Below are 19,571 nucleotides of genomic sequence, written 5' to 3' on the forward strand. Positions count from 1 at the left end.
ACACTAGTGTCAATAGCAATGACAAGAATACCGCCACTGGTCCTGCTGAGGCTAATGACGCCAAAGCTGACAAAGCGGTTACATCGTCGACTCAGAAGACAGAGCAAGATGCATCCAAGGGTCCTGAGAAAAACGGTGTTGCCCTTGATGAGGTCAAACAACAATTCAGTAATGACAATTGAAAGGACCTCTCATAAGACTTCCGAATGGAATGCTGCTGGCAAAGAGCAGACTCGACAACACTGGTGGGATGTCATCAGTGCGGATGTTTGTTAGGATTGGGAAGAGAGCTACATGGTCCGCGACACGCCCGTAAAATGTTCTCAATTGCTCGAAGCTCAGGTGTAACACGACAGCTATGGTGGCGTGAGAGATGTACGATGACGAGGATCTTCATGCCCGCTCCAGCATAGTCAATGCAGGTCATGGGCTAAGGAAGAAGATGTTTTGCAATGGCAAGGGGGGCCGAGGAATGATTTTGCTGAAGTGATTCAGAGCATTGAAGTAGCTTTCGCGGAATAGCTTACATAGGTAGAAGCATGACACAATAAATACAATGTGCAGACTTGCGGAATGGGTCAGTGTGGCCAAAAAGTGGCGTCAGTGACAATCGGGGTCAGTGAGAGACTGTAGCAAGGAGACTCATGAATTCTAGGGCTCTTGTGATGCTCAAGTATAGCACAGTTGCGTATCAATTCCCGTCAACTCGTAGACATTTCAAAGCATGATATTCACGGCCGTTAAGACATAGATTCGTCAGAAATTACTATACACAGGCAGGAACATAGGGCATCTGCCGTCATGGACATGGCAGCAGAGCATGCACGACGCCACCTTTCTCACCAACCTTGGCGACGACCAAATTCTGCAAGACACCAGCCATAAATAGGAAAATGTCATATTGCCCAGTTTGGCTGCTCAAATCCAAAATTCATGGCAAGAAATTCATCGCCAAATCCAAAGGCCATCAGCTCATCCGAGGTAAAGTCCATGGGTCCCAACTCCTGCCCAGGCAGACCATAGCCCATCATACCGGGGTTGTGCATCGACATCTCGGTGACACCGGGGAGCATTTGACCAATGGGTTGTTGTGGCAACCACTGTGGATGTTGGGGAGGTTGAGGCCCAAGGACGGTTGAGGGTGGCGGGCCAGGGCCCATGGCGGCATCAGACAACATCTGTAGACCGTTCCGCGGCTGAACATGCGGCGCAGTGGGTTGGTCCATCAATGGCCGAGGGTGCTGATTCCAGCTCATGGGCGGTGGCTCTTGTGGAAGCGGAGCTGGCCGGTAGGCCTGTTGAGCGTTCCCCCTACCAGCCGGGGTCCTTTGTCGAGACACCGGGCCATCCTCTGTTCGTTTCAAATGCCAGCTCCTTAGCATGTTGAATATCAGACTGAACTTTTGGGCAACTCTACTGTTGCCTCCCTCGGCTGTCCTGGACAAGATATCGTTTAAACGATCCAGATAATAGTCGACCCTCAAGTCCTGCGTCTTAAAGATGGCACCGAACTTGGATCCTTTGGCCGACACGGCTGAGTACATCTTGATGAGAGCAACGGCCGCGTATGCATTGCGGACAAAGAAAAGCGTAGGAATAGCGCGAAGCGTCCTGATGTCCATGGACAAGAAGGCGTCAAATGTTGCGTGGGCAGATTCGATACAGGTGGTAAGAGCCTCGATATGGGCCGGAGTGACATTGTCCGGGTCCGGTGGGCCTTCAATCGGAGTGGTATTAAAAGGTGGTCGAAAGTCGTCGATGTTGTGGTTGTGATGCATCGCAATCTCGTGCATGTACAGATTGATGATTCCATGAGAGTGTTTGAAGAGTGGCTTGCTGAGGATCTCGGGGGATGCTGCATCATACCACTCTTTTAGCAGACGTTCAAATGCCTTGAGGTGGTACTGGGTCTTGCTATCGTTCAAGGTGAGGAGAGATGCCGGATCGTCCATGGAGAACTCGAGGCCAACGTCCTCGGCAATGTGCTGTGCGCGAACCAGTTGACAGAACCACTTGTCTGAGGGTAGAGCGTCTTTGGAAGTGGTGAGTACCTCGATACACTCATCCGCATACGGGCTCCACCGAATCAGTAGGGGTCGACGGAGAGACATGGAAGAGCTGCCCGGTGTCAGCGATTCTGATGGGAGCAGGAAGACATGTCAACTTACTTGCAACACATGTAATAACAACCCAACCAACACCGACGAGTCTCGGCGTTGTTGGGGTCTGTCAGAGGCTTTTTGTTCTCGTGATATGGGCGCCAGATACCGCCGGCATGTCGTTTGGCACGTTTGCCCATGCCGAGATCCATTGCCATGACAGCGGCCACGTGGATTAGTTGATTAAAATTCAATTCTTCGTAGCGTTCGGGAGGCTGATAGAAACAGCTTAGGACTTGGATCGACTGAACTAACTCGAGAGACTTTTCCCCCCGGTACATGACTCGGTCGGCCAAAACTCTGGTGATCTCGTTAATTAACTTGGGTTGGAGGTCGGCTCGAATGGTGCCACTGGCAATGGCAACGATGGTGGCAAACAACATGGGCTTGTGTCTGCGGATATCATCGGCGCTGGTGTTGGGTGGGAACACGACGAGAGGTAGGTGGTCGCACATCTCAGCCACGTATCTCTCGAATATCTTCCGGGCGGGATTGAGGTCGATGAGTCCACGATCAATGACGTCGAAGGCCGCCCAGTCCTCATTGTCCGCCTTGGGGCGTATTGGCTCTTGATAAGCAGGGGAAGGATAGTGGTTGGGCGGAGGAGCTGATTTGAAGACGGGGGGGCCAGACTTGTGTAGCTCGCCGCCGAAGTATTCGTATTCATTGGCAACCTTCCTTTTGAGGCCCTGCTGGTGAGGCAGCATGGGCGGAGGAGATCGAACACTCATGGGGCCCGGAGGGGGATGGGGCGCGGACGGAGGGTGCCATTGTTCTGCAAAGGAGGATGGGCGCGGAAGGGGAGTATGTTGCGGGTGTCCAACAGAGGGGTCTAGGGTGAGGTCGGGGTCAGTGCCGCCTCGAGCAGCAAGAGTGGCTGTCAGGGCATCAATCTTCTTTTCCAACTCGGCGACTCTGCCATCGGTCTTCTTCTGGCGCTTTCGACTGGGGGCGGTGACGATACATTGCCTGTTGGCTTTGGCGCACCGCTTGCAAGAGCCTTGCGGGTGTGAGTCGTCAGGTTCGCACTTTACTTTGAGCTGGCGACAGGCTTCGCAAGCGCGGGGCCTCTTGAGGTCGTTTGGATCATTTGGATCGCTGGGGTCTGGTGGATTGGGAGAGGTACTGAGGTCTTCAGGAGTATCTTGCGCGGGGGGGTTCTGGTAGTAGGTGGGAGTGTTGATGGAGTGGTAAGAGTTGTTTGGACTAGGTTGCATGGGAGAGTGCGAATAGGTTGTGGGAGGGACGCCATTTGGAAACGAGTCGCGTGGTTTAGGAGGGGAGGCGCGCAGTTGAGGATCAATGTTCATTGTAGAGAGGGCGGTGGGATGGTGCTGTGGCCGCTGGCCGCCTCTGGACGCCGCTGGTGGGTGAAGACGGATGGTCGGTGATAGAAGTCGCCTGTCGGCGTTGCAAGAGACCGATGAGCAACCAAGAACGGGGTTACTAGATCGGGAACAACAGACGGATTTCCAGATTGAGAGGTGGTAGCTGTATCATTGCAAGAGAGGCTGGCGATCGGACTGGCCGGCAGACTTTTTGGACGCGTATCTGGACAAGAGCTGTTGGCGATGTTGGGAGTTGTGTGTAGTGAGAGTATCGCGGATGAGAGGACGATGAAAGGTGAAGGATGAAGCTGACGAGGGACAGTCGCAACAACATCAAACCTAACTCAATGCGAAGTCCGGCAGGTGGCAGGCGCAACCGTAGGCCGAGGGGGCCAAGGTGCAGGCGCAGGCGCAGGCGCAGGCGCAGGCGCAGGCGCAGGCGGCAGGTGCAGATGGGCGCCCGCCGACTCCTGCAGTAGATGAGTGGGCAGGAGGTGGGCTGACTTGGTCCTATCGGACCTGCCAAAATAGAACTCCATGTCTTTGTAATGGCAAAAGTAATTCCAGAATCTGTGTGCCACCTTGGTGTGATTCGCGCTGACAAAGTGCAATTCAGAATAATTATTCTGCCGTCAGACAAGATGTATTCATCCCCTGAAGCCTGGTCAACATCTCGACACACATACTCCGTACACAATGTTAAGCCCCTTTCATGATGGCAGCTACGGGATCTTAGTATGTACAGTCCTCGCGATTACGGCGCGTGCGACCGTGATTCCAACACTTGCAGTCCAAACCCTCAAGGGGTTATATTCACATGCAAAGAATGGCTAACTACATGCAATCATATAGCATTTAAGATATAATTCAAACGCACCTCCTATCCCATAGTGAATATCCAATATTTCCTCTTGTACCAAGTGTATAAGCCAATACATGCCTATCCCAAGGGACTGCCTGCAGTGACCCTGCGATCAACGAACTCGATCAGACCGCGTTCATAAATTCAATACACGTCTGCCAGCCTTCAAATGCACAACATTCACGCTTCACTCAACATCGTCGTCGTCGTCGTCATCATTACTGTCGTCATGTCATAATACCCGTAAGTCTGGCCCAAAGACATTCTATGTCAACAGTTTGTGTAATGGGCATTCGGCCTTGTGTGACATCCATTCCACGATACAGTCCTTGTGGAACTTGCACAAGCATTCCAGGCGAGCCAATTCATCCCCGACGTCGTATTCAACCATGCATATCGAGCACTCTTGAGTGGTGCCATCTTCGCCCACGCAATCTTTTTCTGTGGCCGTAAACGGCAACATGTGAATTCGCATTCCGCTGCTACCCCCACCAGCACCACCTTCATCTTGGTATCCGGGGTCTCGTGCTCGGATACAGTCTACAATATGGGCTTCTCTCGCACTCTCATCTCCACTTGGGCCTCGAGGTGGTAGCGCACGTCGACATATGGGACAAATATCTTCTTCCGCTAGGCGAACTCGACGAGACGTGACAAAGGGGTTCTGCGATGCCCGAGTCGCTATGGGTCGGGAGTCTCCCATCAACGACGAGCCTCGGGGCCGGTATGGTGCGCTGTGCGAGGCACCCGCATGTTCAGGTCGGGCCGTTCGGCTGTCCAAGCTTCTGGGCATCCCGGGCATGCTGAGAACATTCTGGGATGTGTCTGGAAAAACGGGTGGGCGTACTGTGTCAAGGTCGCTGGGCTGTCGAGCCGGTCCGGAGGATGGTGCCCATCGAGGACGGGACGGCGATGAAGCTGTGGAGAACCCAAACCAAGGGAAAGCGGGCTCATGGGTACCCGTGTTGGCATATGTAGAGGGCAAAGATGGCGGTAGAGCGGCAGGGAGAGCTGGTGGGTCCTGGATTGGCATGCTAGTATGGACATCCTGGATAAAAGTCAGCTAAGTCTCGAAAGCTATACAAAATCTTCTCACGGTGGCAAACGATGGCCTCTGTACGCTCGACAACGACATGGTCTGCCTGTGTCCAGCGGCATAGCTGCTTTGTGCTGGATGGTTCATGTGGCCGCCAGGAACGTTTGGACTTTGAGAGAAACCTGAGGTGGTGTAATAGTTGGTCGCGGGACTTGGTTGGGGGTCGGGAACACAAGGGTTGCAAAGTCGAACCTTTTCCCCTCCATCGAGATAGGATCCTAGCTGATGACACTGGGAACTGGATTGGGCCCGCGGCCTGACTTCGCCTGACCGTACTTGAGTCGAATTTAGCGTGGGCGAATGAGACAGGTCGAGCCGTGGTGGTTGTACGATAAAGGCGCGAGGAATGGTGATGCGATGAGGAGAGCATTCGTTACACACTACCCGCCCACACTTTCGACAATGATGCCTCCGGAACATGAAGGAAAATGGCCGGTTGCAAATGAAGCACTCATGAACCTCCGAGTCTGGCTGCCAGCGAGGCACGGTATATTGCCTGGAATTTTGTGAAGGCGTCCTTGCAAGGTCGTTGTTGGGGCCTCTCGACGGAGAAGTCCCAGTCAAGTCTATAACATCTGTGACGGGTCTCGAGCCGGAGATCGAAGTGTTATCGGCACGAGATTGATCTGAGAAACCATTGGTATAAGGGTCGTTGGGTCTTCTGTTTGCTCCATCGTGAATCGGATTCGTTAGTCTTCGTTTTCGATCCGAGGTTCTAAGGCTCTGCCTGCGCTGTTCTAGGGTTTCTTCTGATGGATTTGGAAGTGGACGATCATGGGGAGTAGCAGGAATCAGAGCACTGGCTGTGAGAGAATCAGACTGATGTGGAAGTTCAGGTAGTGGCCGTTGAGACCAAGATGAGGAGGATGTAGAGGCATGATTGGGAAGGGTAGGTGGTTGATACGGAGGCTGCGGCAAAGGATGGTACGCGGGTTGTGAGGGCTCGAGATCAGAGGGGTTGTTGCTGCTGGTTGAGCTTATGGATTCCGGAGAAGACATTTTCAGTGTCAGAGGACACCTATCGGGCCACCGCGGTGGTGATTTGAAGGCGATGGTCAAAGAATTGAATGGCTGATGGCATTTGGTGTTGAGGAGCACGTGTCAATGGGAATGACGGTAGGATTTGGAGAAGTGTAGGAAGTGACGCGAAGGAATGCATAGGTAGAAGAAGGAGGCGATAAGATCAATTGACCAAGTCGGCGGTAAATGTTACATGTTCTTGAAGTGGCGAGGGTTAGGCAACGAAGTCTTGAGATGGACCTGTTGGTATTTGAAGATATCACGATTGGGTAGTGGTTGGGTGGGTGAGGGAATGTACAGTACGTTGTCACTTTAGTCACTTTAGTCACTTTAGTCAGAACTTGATACGAATCGAATGGGACGCCACTTCCGGGCGACTTCCGTAGTCAAGCCCCGTAGGCTGTAACAGATGCAGGTGTTTGTAGCAGGTACATCCCTAAGCCACCTTTTAGGTACCTACCTAGGGACCTAAGGAAAATACCTACTTAGGTTAGGTACTTGCAGGCACCGCTGCAACCCGCATTCTCTTCGTCGCCTCCTGTGAGTATAAAATAAGGTACTTTGATTCTGCACCGACCTTCGACAGCCTCCATTTTATACTTGAGTTGAACTGTAAGCATGAATAAGAGGTGCAAAGAGTCAAGATACAGTGGTCCTGCTAACCCAAGCATTGATAATGAAGCGGACTCTACAAGAGCCGCCTCGGTCCCGTCCCAGAAGCCTACGAGAGTATCGTACTAGCGAACCAGACGACTTTCATGTGTTGGAACCCCGGTGCCCTCCGCCCACGCTTGTAACTTTTAGCAAATAGGCGTTGCCTCTCAGTGTTTTACCAAGTGCCAGTGTAAACGAGTACATCTTCTGTAGATACGTGCCGTGTCTGCCGTGTCTGTGTCGGATTAGGTCGGCAAAAACGCCTGATTGCATCGTCTATGATTAGCACGAGGCAAGATCAAGGAGTATGTACTTGACTACCGCAACTACTGTAAACTACTACTCGTCGGTACCTCGTCTACTGGGTCTACGTCACAACTCCTCTCTTGCACATCTGCAGTCTGGTTCGGTTGAAAAGTCTGTACAGAGCCTGTCTCGGCTTTTAGTTGACTACAGTACAGATCATCTCCCTGCCCTGGGAAAAGAGACCAATAAGAGTACAACCCATCGTATTATTCCTATTTCAAACAAAAATCATGGCAAAGAAAGCCTGCGACGACGAGTGAGACAGTCTTGGATCGACATTGGCCACCAGTAATAACTCAACACAACTAATGAGTTAGTGGTTGAGGAGTCTCGCCATCCAAGCTCCACATAATGATTCTCAATTCTCCTGCGCAGCCTGCCACTGCCACGCCTTTGCTTCAGTAGCCTCCGCCTCTGCGTCTGCCGCTCAAACCCATTTCCATCATCCACCATCCACCATCCACGGGCACCATCCACCCTCGTTCCATTCTGCATCTTGCTTCTCCATCTGTCCATCCATCGCTCCAGATTCCAGGTTCCCATCTCCACTCTATTGTTTCTATCTTTGATTTCACTCGTTATTCATCCCAAAAATCCACTTCTTGCCTCTTTCCATCCTCGAAACTGCAATTCCTCACCATCTACTGCTATCCGCACTTCACTTGAGTCTCTTTCCCCATCGTTCCCTTCATCATTTTGCCTCAATTCCACCCGCCTTGATCGAAACCCCGACGACAACGTGGGCTCTGTTTTGAGCAACTTCACTCTTCTACCGCCACTCCACCATCTCACATCCTCCTCTTCGAAACCTGCCCATCGACTCGACTCAACTCTATCTTGGTCGTTGCCCCTCTAGCTACACTACCGAATTGGCGCCTTCTTGTCCTCACAACCCGCACAAGCCCTTCGAGTCCTCTTCATCCCACCTGCACATCATACGGTGTCATCTGCCTCTTCAACATGCCTTTCTATTAAGCCTCAAGTGGCCTATCGTCCAATAGAGGGATCTCAAAATTTCATCACTATAAAAAGAAGTAACTGCGGCATGGAGACGACATCGAATCCAAGGAGACACCCTCGAGTCCCGCTATCCGCGCATTCATCTCCCCTCAACTGCAGTCTTTTCCGTCCTCTCCTCGTTCTTCTCGGTTGCACTGCTCTCGCGACTGCCGCAGAAGTCGACTTTCGGAATTGTCTCGCATCCAACATTGTCAATTCGAGTCCACGAGTTCTTCAATTCATTCCTCTCCATGTTCATGCCACCTTCGACACCTCTTCGAGTGACCATGACCTCAACGTCACAATCTACGGCAACGTCACTGGCCGGACGTACGATCAGCCTCTCCCTCCTCCAGATGACCCTGCCTGGTCAAATCCGAATGACACCTTTGGCAAAATTCCCGACCTGGATGTGGCCAACAATCGCTACACTACACTTTTCGCCCGCTACGACTTCTTGAGCTATACTCCTTGGAATGCACCTCCCAGCAGATTCTGTGACTCGGTCGACCATGGTGAATGTCCGCTGAGCCCATCTTTCTATGCCAATGCGAGTGACGTTGCTGAGCTGTCTGCCTTCTCCGTCGCCCATGGATTGTTCTCCAGCTACGCCTTTGGTTCCATCCAAGCCACCCTCAGGGTCCAGTCAGGTGATGCTGAGGGCAATTATCTTAGTTGTGTCACCGCTACCATCACCCCAGATTTTGGCGGGCTTCTAAAAGACATCTTGAGATACCTGCCTCTGGCCATCCTCATATTTGTTGGCATTGCGACCATTGCAGCCGCTGTCTTCAGCCCCTGGGGTTCTAGCGACATCTTCAATTGGTCCAGCAACTTTGGCCGCGATGAAGATCTCCTCCGCCTCGTCACCCCTGGTTTTGGTGATTGCCTCCAGTATATCCAATTCGTTGTCCTTACTGGCAGCTTGAGCCTTAATTACCCTGGCTTCTACCAGCCCGCTGTCAGTCGTGTCGGTTGGTCCTCGCTCCTTTTCAACGAAAGCTTCGTTTCTGGAGGTAATGGTACGCAATGTCTCGTCGATGGTGTCTATCACTACCGAAACAACACCAGGTACGGTCTTGACCGCATGAGCCAGCTTGTCGGCATGACGTCTGATCGAGATATCTGGGCCGACATGATCGTCTGGCTCGTCGTCATCATGGCTGCTGTGACCGTCCTGACCCAGCTCGGCTTTGTCGGTCGATACATCTATCGCCACCTTGCCAACGTACCGGCCGAAGACCTTCGCTCAAAGAATATTCCCTTCACCATTGGAGACCTTGTCCGCGTGGCCTTCAATTACTTCCTGCTCCCCTTGACTTCTTTGTCTTTTTACCAACTGGTTATTGCGAGTCGTGGGCCTGCATACTCCGTCGCCCTGGCCGCTGTTTGCTTGGTCCTGGTTCTTCTGTTCGCCATGCGACTCATCTTCCTTTTCACCCGCACGAGGCCGCGATCCTTCCTGTTCGACGATCTCCTCACTCTCCTTGCCTACGGCCCGCTCTACAACACCTACTGCGATGATGCCGCCACTTTTGCTTTGGTTCCTATCTTGGTCAATTTCATGCGTGGAATTGCCATCGGAGCAGTACAACAATCTGGCGTTGCACAAGTCGTGCTGCTCGCTATTTGTGAAATTGTCCTAATACTGACCATCAACGCTTTCCGACCATATCCTTCGGCCACATCCATGAACATCTATCACACTTGCTTTTCCGTCATCCGATTAATCACAATCCTGCTCTCCATCGCTTTTGTGCCCTCCCTCAATGTCGAATCGAGCTCGCGAGGCTGGATCGGATATGCCATTCTCGTCATTCACGCTTGTACTCTCGTCTTTGGATTCTTCTTGAATGCCATTCAAACTCTGATCGAGGTCATTGCGAGACTTGCTGGGGCTGGAGGGAGAGAACAAGACACTGGCGGCGCCACTCGTGGAGGCTTGACCAAGGTGTTTGGCATGAGGCAGTTGTCGCGTCGCATGCCACGACGCGAGCATCCACGCCACAGCATGTCGTCCAATGCCGCCATGATGTCCACCATGGAGAATGAGCAAAAGCAGTTACAAATGGCCAACACGCGATCCAGGAGCATGTCTGCCGCATCTGGCCAACTGCTGGACGGAGCCCGAAATTCAAACAGGATCAGTCAAAATCTCGATAGCCGCACAATGTCGACGAACTCTCCTGTTGGATCGAGCACTCCCACAAAGAGGCTGACGCAGCGGCTCAGCGGTGCCGCATCTCTGGGGGCGATTGTAGGCCTACATAAGCCGACTGAAGCACGAGACCCGTATTATCGACCTCCTAGGAGGAATACCATCGATGCCCTAGGAGACGCAGACTCGCGGCCTCAAATGTCTCTGGGTGGCTCCAAGAGGACGGAGCATGGACTCGATGACGAAGCCGGTGAAGGGACGTCAACGCCCATGAGAGGACTAGAAAACGATGACTTTGAGGATACTCCGAACGACCGCAGTGGTCCCAAAACTAACTACGCAGTGCGAGAAGTCGATTTTTATTATGGGGTGCGCGGTGCAGCTCTCTCCAACGTGTCGAGGAAGCTCAAAACCGGGCCGGCCGATCCGACAGGCCCAGTCTCGACGGCGAGAGGGTGGTTCAAAGGAGTTTTGGGTGGCAAGACGAAGGAGAAGAACAAAGGATTTGAGGTCGTGCGCAGTGCCCGAGCCCCTCCCCCGGGGCTCTTCCCACCAAGTTCCATCCCGGAAGGCCAGGAAACAGAGGCTTACCATGACGACAGCGAAGATGCACAAGCGGCTGGCACCCTCCGGGATCGTACAGGCTCCCGGATTGCGTCACCCGTACCTCCCGCGCGGACTAGTCAGAGACAAAGCGTCTACGAAGACGTTTCGGTGGACGAGGATTCTGATGAAGAATCACCTGATGGTCACGTGGCACAAGATCCGCCCTCTTTGCCTCTGATTGATTCAGTTGGAGCGATAGAGCTGCCCAGCCGGATAGGCTCTGAAGCATCACGGAAATCCAGAAAACGGCCGCCGCCCGGCCAGATTCCCGATGTGCCTGTGGTTCCTGCAATACCCCGAAAGAGCTCAAGACGGCAATCCGGGGGTGACGCTGGCGGTCGTCCAAGGATGTCTGGGGTCGGGCCATCGTCATATGCCTATCACAGCAGCCCATACAATAAGAGTGCATCACAGAATCTCGGGGTGAATCGAATACCATTTGCAAGCGCGCAGATGTCTTCGGGACACAACAAGCGATATTCGACGGGAGCCGAGTCGACCAATTCGAGCGTGCTGCGAGATGGCGATGAAAACATGGCTGTGCGATCTCATGCCACGGATCTGCGCGATGCCGGGGGCGCGCTTGGCGCTCATGGAGCAGATGTGTTGGAAGATCGTCCGTCTACGATGGGATTTGTGCAACAGCATCGTGCCAGCGACCACATCCACTACAGCCCGGATTCCGCGGGAGTCGAAGGCAGCGCTGCCGAAATCTATGGACGACCTGCACATTGAGTCCACCCCTCAGGTGACATGGACCCCCGATGAAGAATGATGCGTTGATGGGCATGAAGGGCAGAGGCTGGCACAGTTGTGTTTCTGGGGGAAAGCCACCGGGCATTGGCAACAGACCAAGATAAAGCCGGCATATTTTTCGTAATCAACCAGGAGTTTTGTGGTGGATCGGTTTAGCGGGGGCGCTTTGGAGACTGGGAAAAAGGTCTTGTAAGATTCTTGACAGATTGTGGATCGCAGGAGCAAAAGGATGTGATTCAAGTGGGACGGACCAAGCATGACCAGGTTATATATGCACAAGATATGAAGAATTTTCAGACGAGTGATTGCACATTCTTGTCTTGCCATCGTATTCACATTCGCTACGCAATAATAGCTGTCAGCAGGCAAAACCCTGGTTGAGCCATTTCAGGTCCTCGCTGCCCGCGGATCAGTCCAATTCTGGAAGGTTCTCGGGGTCGAGGTGTTGATAGACCAGGCCGCTAGCCCGCAAGGCATCTTCAACCACCTGCATACAACCCAGGGTCTTTTCCTCGCTCAGGCGGCGCCCTACGACCTGGACTGCGATGGGCAAGCCGGCCATCTTGACGCTATCGTAGTACTTGTAGGCACCTTTCTCGATGCCGTTTTTCGGACGGAAGGTCTTGGGGTCCAGCGCATCTTGGATGGCGTCGACCTTTGTGACGGGGACAATTCCGGCGGAGTAGTCGAGGAGGTTCCAGAGGAAGGTGTATCCACAGGAGCTGACGGCATCGTGCATGGCGCCGTGGGGGAGGGCGGGGGTAGCATTGCCGGCAGTAAGGATGAAATCAAAGGACTGGTCAGGGGAATTCCACCAGTCGAACCAGGTTGCTCGGTAGGCCTCACGCTTGGCCACCCATGTCCACTGCTGGTCGGCGGATAGGGGGTGGAAGTGGCGGAGGATGCCGGCCCAGAGCGCATCGCGTTTGACGTAGCGTGTCCAGAGATACCAGAGATACTTCAAGGGCCGCGGAAGAGCGGCGTAAAAGTTGATCTGGGCGGCGCCGGGATCATTGGACTCAAAGGTGTGGAAGGGTCGACGAAAGGTGTTGCCTCCATCGGCGCAGAGGAGCATAGAGGCGACCTGGAGACCGAACTCGGGGGTGGCAGAAGGAGGAAATGCAGACACAGGTATATCAACAACATCATGTCCTGCCTTGCGCAAGGCATCGGCAGTCAAGTCCAAGCCACGTCTGATGGCAGGGGAGGGATCCACGACACCATCCGAGGGCATGTAACCAACTCGCAGCTTCTTACCGGCTTGGACCTGTTGGAACAGGTCCTCTCTCCAGGGGATGGGATGGACGGTGTAATCCACGTCCCAGGGCTTCATTCCAATGAAGCTCTTTGTGAAGTAGATGAGATCGTCCAAAGTCCTTGCCATGGGGGAGAAGACACTAGGAATACCTTCTTGGCCGGGCATGCTGGTGTTGATGCCGACTTTGGGCCATCTGCCAGTACTGCACCTGATGGAGTTGACGCCGGACCAAGCAGCAGGGGCACGTACTGAGCCTGCGACATCAGAACCGATACCGATCCTCGAGCCGTTAAGAGCGAGGAGGGCGCCTTCACCACCAGTGCTACCTCCGGGGGAATATTTTGGATTATGAGGGTTCTTGGCGACACCCCAGAGGTCGTTGGCCGACTCAAAAGACAACAATGTGATGGGCAAGGCAGTCTTGACGTGGGGGACAGCACCGGCCTTTTTGAGCAGTTTGACGATGACACCGTCCTCCTTGACAGGATTCAAAGCGTAGCGGGAGAAGCCTACGGAGAGGTCAAAGCCTCCAACGGCGATGCTGTCCTTGAGAGAGACGGGGATGCCAGCGAGAGGTCCGTCGAGGTTAACTTGTCCGTCGTCGATCCACTGTTCTGCAGTAGGCAGCATGAGCTCGGTGACACAATTGGTGCGAGCATGGGCGATGGTGGTGGTCTTGCCATAAGTGCGCAGGATATCGAGAGGGGAGATGGAGGCGTTGTGAACTTGTTGGACCAGGGAGGAGATTGGAGTGGCAAGGATGGTGCGTTGTTGAGCAGTCAGGGGACCGGTATAGGAGGGGGGGAGAGAGGCGAAGCGAGAGGCTCGTTCGGATTGCTTGATGGCACTAGAGAGGAGAGAGGGGGGGTCTCTGTTAGAAACTGAGTTGTATGGAAGAACACGAGGAAGTGAACAAGTGCTTCTTACACGGTGCGACGGTGGTCGAAATAGTCAAACGGAGCAAGCATCTTGAAAGCTCAGATTGTGACCATGTGAGGTGAAGGGTCAAAGTGGGAGGGAATGAAGAGATTGACAAGGAGTGAGGATGGATGAAGAGTGGGAGAAGAGTGGAAGTGAGGGCGGCGTCTAAACAGAAATACAGATATGGATTTGGAGGAAGGTACGACTATGAGAGAATGTTTTGTAAAGCATCATTTGGACCTGGAATGACTACTCTGTACACCAAGATACGGTATTTCTCCACCAAGCTGGCGCGCAAAGACTCTTTACTGGCTACAGACAATCCGTACAACTGGATTAGAGCTTTGAGTTAGGTACCTACTCAATGGATGGGTACACACATGTGCGAGGATGTGGAGGGGCACATGGGCAAGGAACAGAAAGTCCTTGGTACCTAAGGTACTTTGACCAAGTGCCTCGGATTTGGGCGAGGGACATGTCCGTCTCCCTCCCTCTCTCTTCCCCGCCTTCCTCTTCCCATCCCTTCTCTCTCTCTCCAATCACTGACGAGGCTCTCGGCCTTGGCTGCATGCTTGGACCTTCCTCGTGTGGAAGGAGTCCTGGGTCCTTCCCTTGTTTAAGAAACCATGCTTCGTTCTTGCCATCGTACCATGTCTCTACCAATGTCTTTTAATCATTACCTACCGTAAGTAAGGTAGGTAAGTACCTAGGTAGGTTGTATCAAGGTTAGGTAGGTACTTTGCCTGTGATCTCAAGAAAATGCACAAGGCAGCAAAGGAGATACCAACTAAGTGTGCATTAGAAGTCCATATTCTAATCCTATAGCCTTTCAGTTGGTAGTACCCAGTGCCCTGGTCAAATATAGGTGCATAATATGAATGTAAGATTCTGACATACGGGATCCTCATCCCCAGTAACAACCAGCCATCTTCCTCAAAAACATTCATCAATCACTAACACATATGCCACACAAGTATACTAGGTATGCTTTCAATTCACTCGAACCTAATAAAATATGCTATGACATAGAATCGGACATTTGTCCGGCCCCTGGAATATAACATGCTAGTCGCTTCCTACCGAATCTCCTCTCCTCAACTACTCAGACCGCCGTCACTTCATTCTTCACGCATGCTGGAACCTTGCCACATCACATCACGTCTGTCAATCAGCTCTCTTTTGTCGAAACCTCCATCGCTTCTTGGTCGTTCATCGCGTGTCGCCTTGCGCTGGAATAATATACAATTGTTTCCCTCTGTACATGGCCAACATGACTGCTAAGTAAACAAGACAGACAAGGATCATGGAAAAAATAAGCCTATTTTCCTGGTTCCATGGGCCCGTCCTTCACCCTGTAATCCTCTCGCTTGCTTGGGAAACACACATCGCTTGCTTACTGACTGGGACTTCGCTATTCATCTCAAATATCCGCTTCGTGAACATGGCGTCTTTAGTGTGACCACCACCCCTGGTTACTGCCACTGAACGGTGCTGTCGTCACTGATTGTCCTGGTGCTGGTGGTGCTTGAACCTGGTAATCGCGAAAATGGTGATGATGAGGTCGGAGGTGTTGAGCCGGAGGCGCCCCACCACCAGCTGCCGTCTGGTATTGGTGTCGCCCCGGACCTGTTTGACTGTACGCCACACCCACAGTATGATTGCGACTTTCCATGTCCTGTCTGTACTGTGGTCCAAGGCTTGCCCCGTCGTACGGGTTGCCACCGTTCGATCCCATCTGTCCTACCCATCGCCCTTCTGGCATGGATGCCAAGTGCATCTCTCCTGCACCAAGTTCGCCGCCAGGTGCCAACGATGCACGTCTCGAGCCCGCACTCTCCTGGCTGCCAATCTCCTGGTTCGGTCCGAGTGTGGCCCGCATACCCGGTGCACCAGCCTGTAATTGTGTAGCCATCGTCGAGTATTCTCCATGCCCGCTCCGTCGTTGCTGTGGAACCTGATTTGGAGCCAGTGAGGATCCATGCGTCTGTGACATCCCTCCTTCGTTGACCGGTGACACAATCATCTCCCGTGGAGGTGTCCGAGCCATCGGCCGAGCCGCTCCCGTCGTGTCCTTTCCAAGCTCAACGTAATGCACTGGCGTCTCGAGCGCCCAGTTCCCCTTGACTTCTACCTCCGCCACACTTTGTCTCCGACTAGCAAGATCGGCCGGTGGGAAACCTGGTCCCGGTGGTTGTGCTGCAATCTCTCCCACTAGAGGAGAACTGCGAACTTGATCCGCCGCTGGGTATGGTTCTCCGACCCCTGAGTAGAAACCCCCATACCCGTGGTCGGGATGTGGCTGTTCGTCAGACAGCAACTTGTACACCACCTGCGGTGGCGGGTCCGGATTTCGGAAAAAGTGCTCCGCAATCACTTCCTGTGGTTCCAATGTGTTGAAATGATTCTCCCATCCGTTGTGGTACAAAGGTGGATAGATCAATGCCGGCGTGGGCCAAGGCACTTCCGGGTGGTGTCGCCGGTTCGTTGGCCAAGGAATGTCCGGTACATCTTGGGGAGGGTTATACCGCAGGCTGGTATATTCGAGGGCATCCATGGTGCTGGCAAAAGATGTCGCTGCACTGGTCGGAAACGCAGCGTGGTCAAAACTCACCGAAGCCGTGGCATCGAATGAGTGGTTGGGCACGTCTCCAAACGATGACATTTGTTGCCCAAACGACGCTTCCTGATTCATTCCCCACGTAGGAGCCTCACCTTGAACTGGTGTATCGAACGAAGGCTTGCCCTCGCCATATCGAGCTCGTTTCTCTGGAGCTGCGGCTTCCTCGTCAATCATGGACGAATTGGGCCGTTTCTTGGGATGTTTCCGGAACTTGGTCGTATATGGGGCGAGCTCATGCTTGATTCGCGATGGTGATGTATCAGCTCGACTAGACTGCGGGAGATGAGGCGCAGGCATATCATGAGTCGGACCGGCATCCTTGAGATGTTTTTCAAACGATCGTAGGCCATCGAGCATTTGTTCCAAGGACGACGCCCCAAATTGCCCTATGCCCAAGTCGGGCGACGACGAGGCAATATCGCGAAATACCTCCAGTGTCGTCTCAATGCGCGATGAATCTGCCTCAAGCTCTACCTCTTGCCGAAGACGAGCAATTCCAAAGATCGACGCCGCCGAATACGCCCCAAAGCAACGAGTCCACGATGGTCCAGAGCGGGATGGCTCAGAAGTGTGGATGAAGTGGAACAGTTCCATGACTCGACGTCCTGACTGGAGCATTTCTTTGTAGTATTTGCTGGGGGTTTGCCGCCGTGCAGCACGAGCTTTCGAAGATTTGGCCTGCGAGGCTGCATTTCGCTGACGACTAGGGCCAAGTTGAGCTTGCTCAGCTGTGATGCACCGAGCCATGAAGCCGTTGGACACCATAGCAAACAAGTGTACTTCGAGGTGGTGTTTGGCAATGACAACAGTTTGTGAAACTTCTGTCGGCCCAGAATGAGACAGAGGCGGTAGATCGCGTTGCACTGCGTCCAGTTCTTCCAAGAAACCTTCTAATTTGGTCTTCTGTGTTTCGGATAGCGCTTCGGGAATGACTTTATCCCTATAGATCCAACTCAGTAATTCAGCCTTGTGTCGGGTGAAGGCTCGTTGGCTCTTGGACACTTGCACGCCTCCACCAGTGTCAAAAGACTGTGGCAAGCCCGGGGCCAGGTGTGATAAAGATGGCGCTCGGCCTAGGATGAAACTCAGCCTGATGTCAAGCACGGCCAGAAGCCACCACATCCGTCGACGAGCGTCGGCCAATGCGTTTCCTTTGTCGGGCAACTTCTCAGGCACATCTGGCCGATCGACTACTGTTGTGAGCGGTTGTTCTGGCAGATGGGGATCATCAAACTCACGGCCCATGATCTCAGCGTCTCGAACGAGGCTGGCAAATGTGGTCCATGCCTGCATGGCCATCCCAGAGTCAAGGAGCCTTTTGACAGAGAGGTATCGGGAGTGAAGGCGGCGAAGTGCCTTTGGAAGTTGCGGGTCTGACGTGCTGCTGATTAGAGGAGTGTGGTCTCCCGCGAGAGATCCTTGAGGATTTTCAGTGCTCTCAGCGCCAATTCCGCTGCCGTTGACCGAGAAGGCCTTGACTGTATCGATCAAATCGATAATCTCTCGTGCCCGACCAGTGCTCGGAGACAATTGTTTGACCTAGACACTATGTCAGAGTATTCACGACGATGCCCAGGTATGATCAATTACCTCTGCCACGATTCGTGCTAACGAAAAGGTACCAAAGAACGCTTCGTGAGGGCCGGCGAGTGAGCTATCGTCACTGGCATCATGGCCGTCATCTTCGTCGTCCATGGATGCATCTTGTTGAGAGCTGCTATCCTCATCTTCTTCGGGGAGAGCATTCTATAAGGTTTGGTGTAAGTCAATGCGATGGGTCCAATAGTAGATTACTCGCACCTCAGTCTCCCCTCTATCGGGCATGTTACGATAGACACAGCGCGGTTTCTGCCTCTTCTTCTGACAAGTATCGCACGGGATGCCTCCCGTACACTATGAAAGGGTCAGCAGCGGAGGCTAATGAGTTAAGCAGGGTCATACTCGAGATTTACTCTCGCGACATGGCAGGCACGAGTTGGCACGCCTCTTCTGCTTGTCGGCAGCACGGGCACCTCTGGGTGATTGAGGAGCCGATGTTGACATGATCGTGATCAGCTGTCAACCTCATTATTCGTACCACCATGGCACTGGGACAGAGCCGATGGGGAGAATCTCTGGCGTGATATATAGAATCACAATCAGGATATAACAGCCGTGGAAAAATACGGGTGAATGGCGAAGTCGAGACGGTCGGGAACGGAGGGACTGCCGGCCACCAGATGCTCAGAAAGCGGCAAGAGAGACAAGTGAAAGTGAGTAGTTCTAGGAGTGATGACAACGGTGTCCCAAAGAGTCGAGGTGGAGGAAGGGACTGGGTGAGGTTATGATGGACTTCAGAGTGAGAAAAAAGGTCTCGGCGTAGTGGACTGTGTTGGAGAGAGCGGACCGGGAAAGCCAGGGTAAGAAGTAGGTTTGGGGCAACGAGAAGAGCAATGCAAGAAATGATGCTATGTCGATGTCCCTAATGCCAAAAGCGCCATCCAGGTTAAAGTGCGAAAGACGTGTGAGGAGTGGATAGCCACCAAAGCATTGGCGTCAAGATGGATCCTGGATCAAAATGCGCGTAATGGATGTAGGGTGCCAATCACGGATGATGTCAAAGGGCCCAAGTTGTCGAGGGGAAACAAGAGACAGGTGCTCGAGGTCAAAAGAGGGTCGAGAGAGAGTCAAAAGAGGATGGAGGATACCGAGACGAGACGAGTCGAAAGCAAACTCAGCTTCAACCCCCCACAGGGCTAGAGGATGCAGGCGTCCGTTTGCGCCTATCGTCCCCACTTGGTCGATTGAGTCGGATCGAATCGAGCGGGTCCACCCTGCCGGGTCGGGCA

General features: G+C 53.2%; 5 protein-coding genes across 6 annotated transcripts; 1 reads left to right on the plus strand and 4 right to left on the minus strand.

Annotated features, from left to right (window-relative positions):
* Positions 1-705: 705 nt before the first annotated feature.
* PV10_03650 (uncharacterized protein) lies at positions 706-3,764 on the minus strand. The gene is made up of 2 exons (XM_016368125.1): positions 2,169-3,764; positions 706-2,118 (listed from the first exon to the last, which is right to left on the minus strand). Exons 1-2 carry the CDS (start codon positions 3,467-3,469, stop codon positions 897-899), a joined length of 2,523 nt encoding a protein of 840 aa, XP_016227643.1. The 5' UTR covers positions 3,470-3,764; the 3' UTR covers positions 706-896.
* A 551-nt stretch (positions 3,765-4,315) lies between these two features.
* Positions 4,316-6,729, minus strand: PV10_03651 (uncharacterized protein). The gene is made up of 2 exons (XM_016368126.1): positions 5,446-6,729; positions 4,316-5,397 (listed from the first exon to the last, which is right to left on the minus strand). Exons 1-2 carry the CDS (start codon positions 6,442-6,444, stop codon positions 4,615-4,617), a joined length of 1,782 nt encoding a protein of 593 aa, XP_016227644.1. The 5' UTR covers positions 6,445-6,729; the 3' UTR covers positions 4,316-4,614.
* A 1,166-nt stretch (positions 6,730-7,895) lies between these two features.
* Positions 7,896-12,255, plus strand: PV10_03652 (uncharacterized protein). The gene has a single exon (XM_016368127.1). The coding sequence runs from the start codon at positions 8,471-8,473 to the stop codon at positions 11,921-11,923; it is 3,453 nt and encodes a 1,150-aa protein (XP_016227645.1). The 5' UTR covers positions 7,896-8,470; the 3' UTR covers positions 11,924-12,255.
* PV10_03653 lies at positions 11,524-14,333 on the minus strand. Of its 2 annotated transcripts, XM_016368129.1 has the most exons (3): positions 14,130-14,333; positions 12,196-14,049; positions 11,524-12,117 (listed from the first exon to the last, which is right to left on the minus strand). In XM_016368129.1, exons 1-2 carry the CDS (start codon positions 14,168-14,170, stop codon positions 12,354-12,356), a joined length of 1,737 nt encoding a protein of 578 aa, XP_016227647.1. In that variant the 5' UTR covers positions 14,171-14,333; the 3' UTR covers positions 11,524-12,117; positions 12,196-12,353. The 2 variants fall into 2 exon arrangements, with proteins under 2 accessions (XP_016227647.1, XP_016227646.1); XM_016368128.1 differs by having other exon boundaries at positions 11,524-14,049.
* Positions 14,334-15,121: 788 nt separating this feature from the next.
* PV10_03654 (uncharacterized protein) lies at positions 15,122-19,355 on the minus strand. The gene is made up of 5 exons (XM_016368130.1): positions 18,685-19,355; positions 18,544-18,636; positions 18,334-18,489; positions 17,982-18,282; positions 15,122-17,933 (listed from the first exon to the last, which is right to left on the minus strand). The coding sequence occupies exons 1-5, from the start codon at positions 18,784-18,786 to the stop codon at positions 15,574-15,576; spliced, it is 3,012 nt and encodes a 1,003-aa protein (XP_016227648.1). The 5' UTR covers positions 18,787-19,355; the 3' UTR covers positions 15,122-15,573.
* Between the last annotated feature and the right edge of the window lie 216 nt (positions 19,356-19,571).

This window comes from Exophiala mesophila (assembly GCF_000836275.1).
Source record: "Exophiala mesophila strain CBS 40295 unplaced genomic scaffold supercont1.2, whole genome shotgun sequence".
Classification (NCBI taxonomy): domain Eukaryota; kingdom Fungi; phylum Ascomycota; class Eurotiomycetes; order Chaetothyriales; family Herpotrichiellaceae; genus Exophiala; species Exophiala mesophila.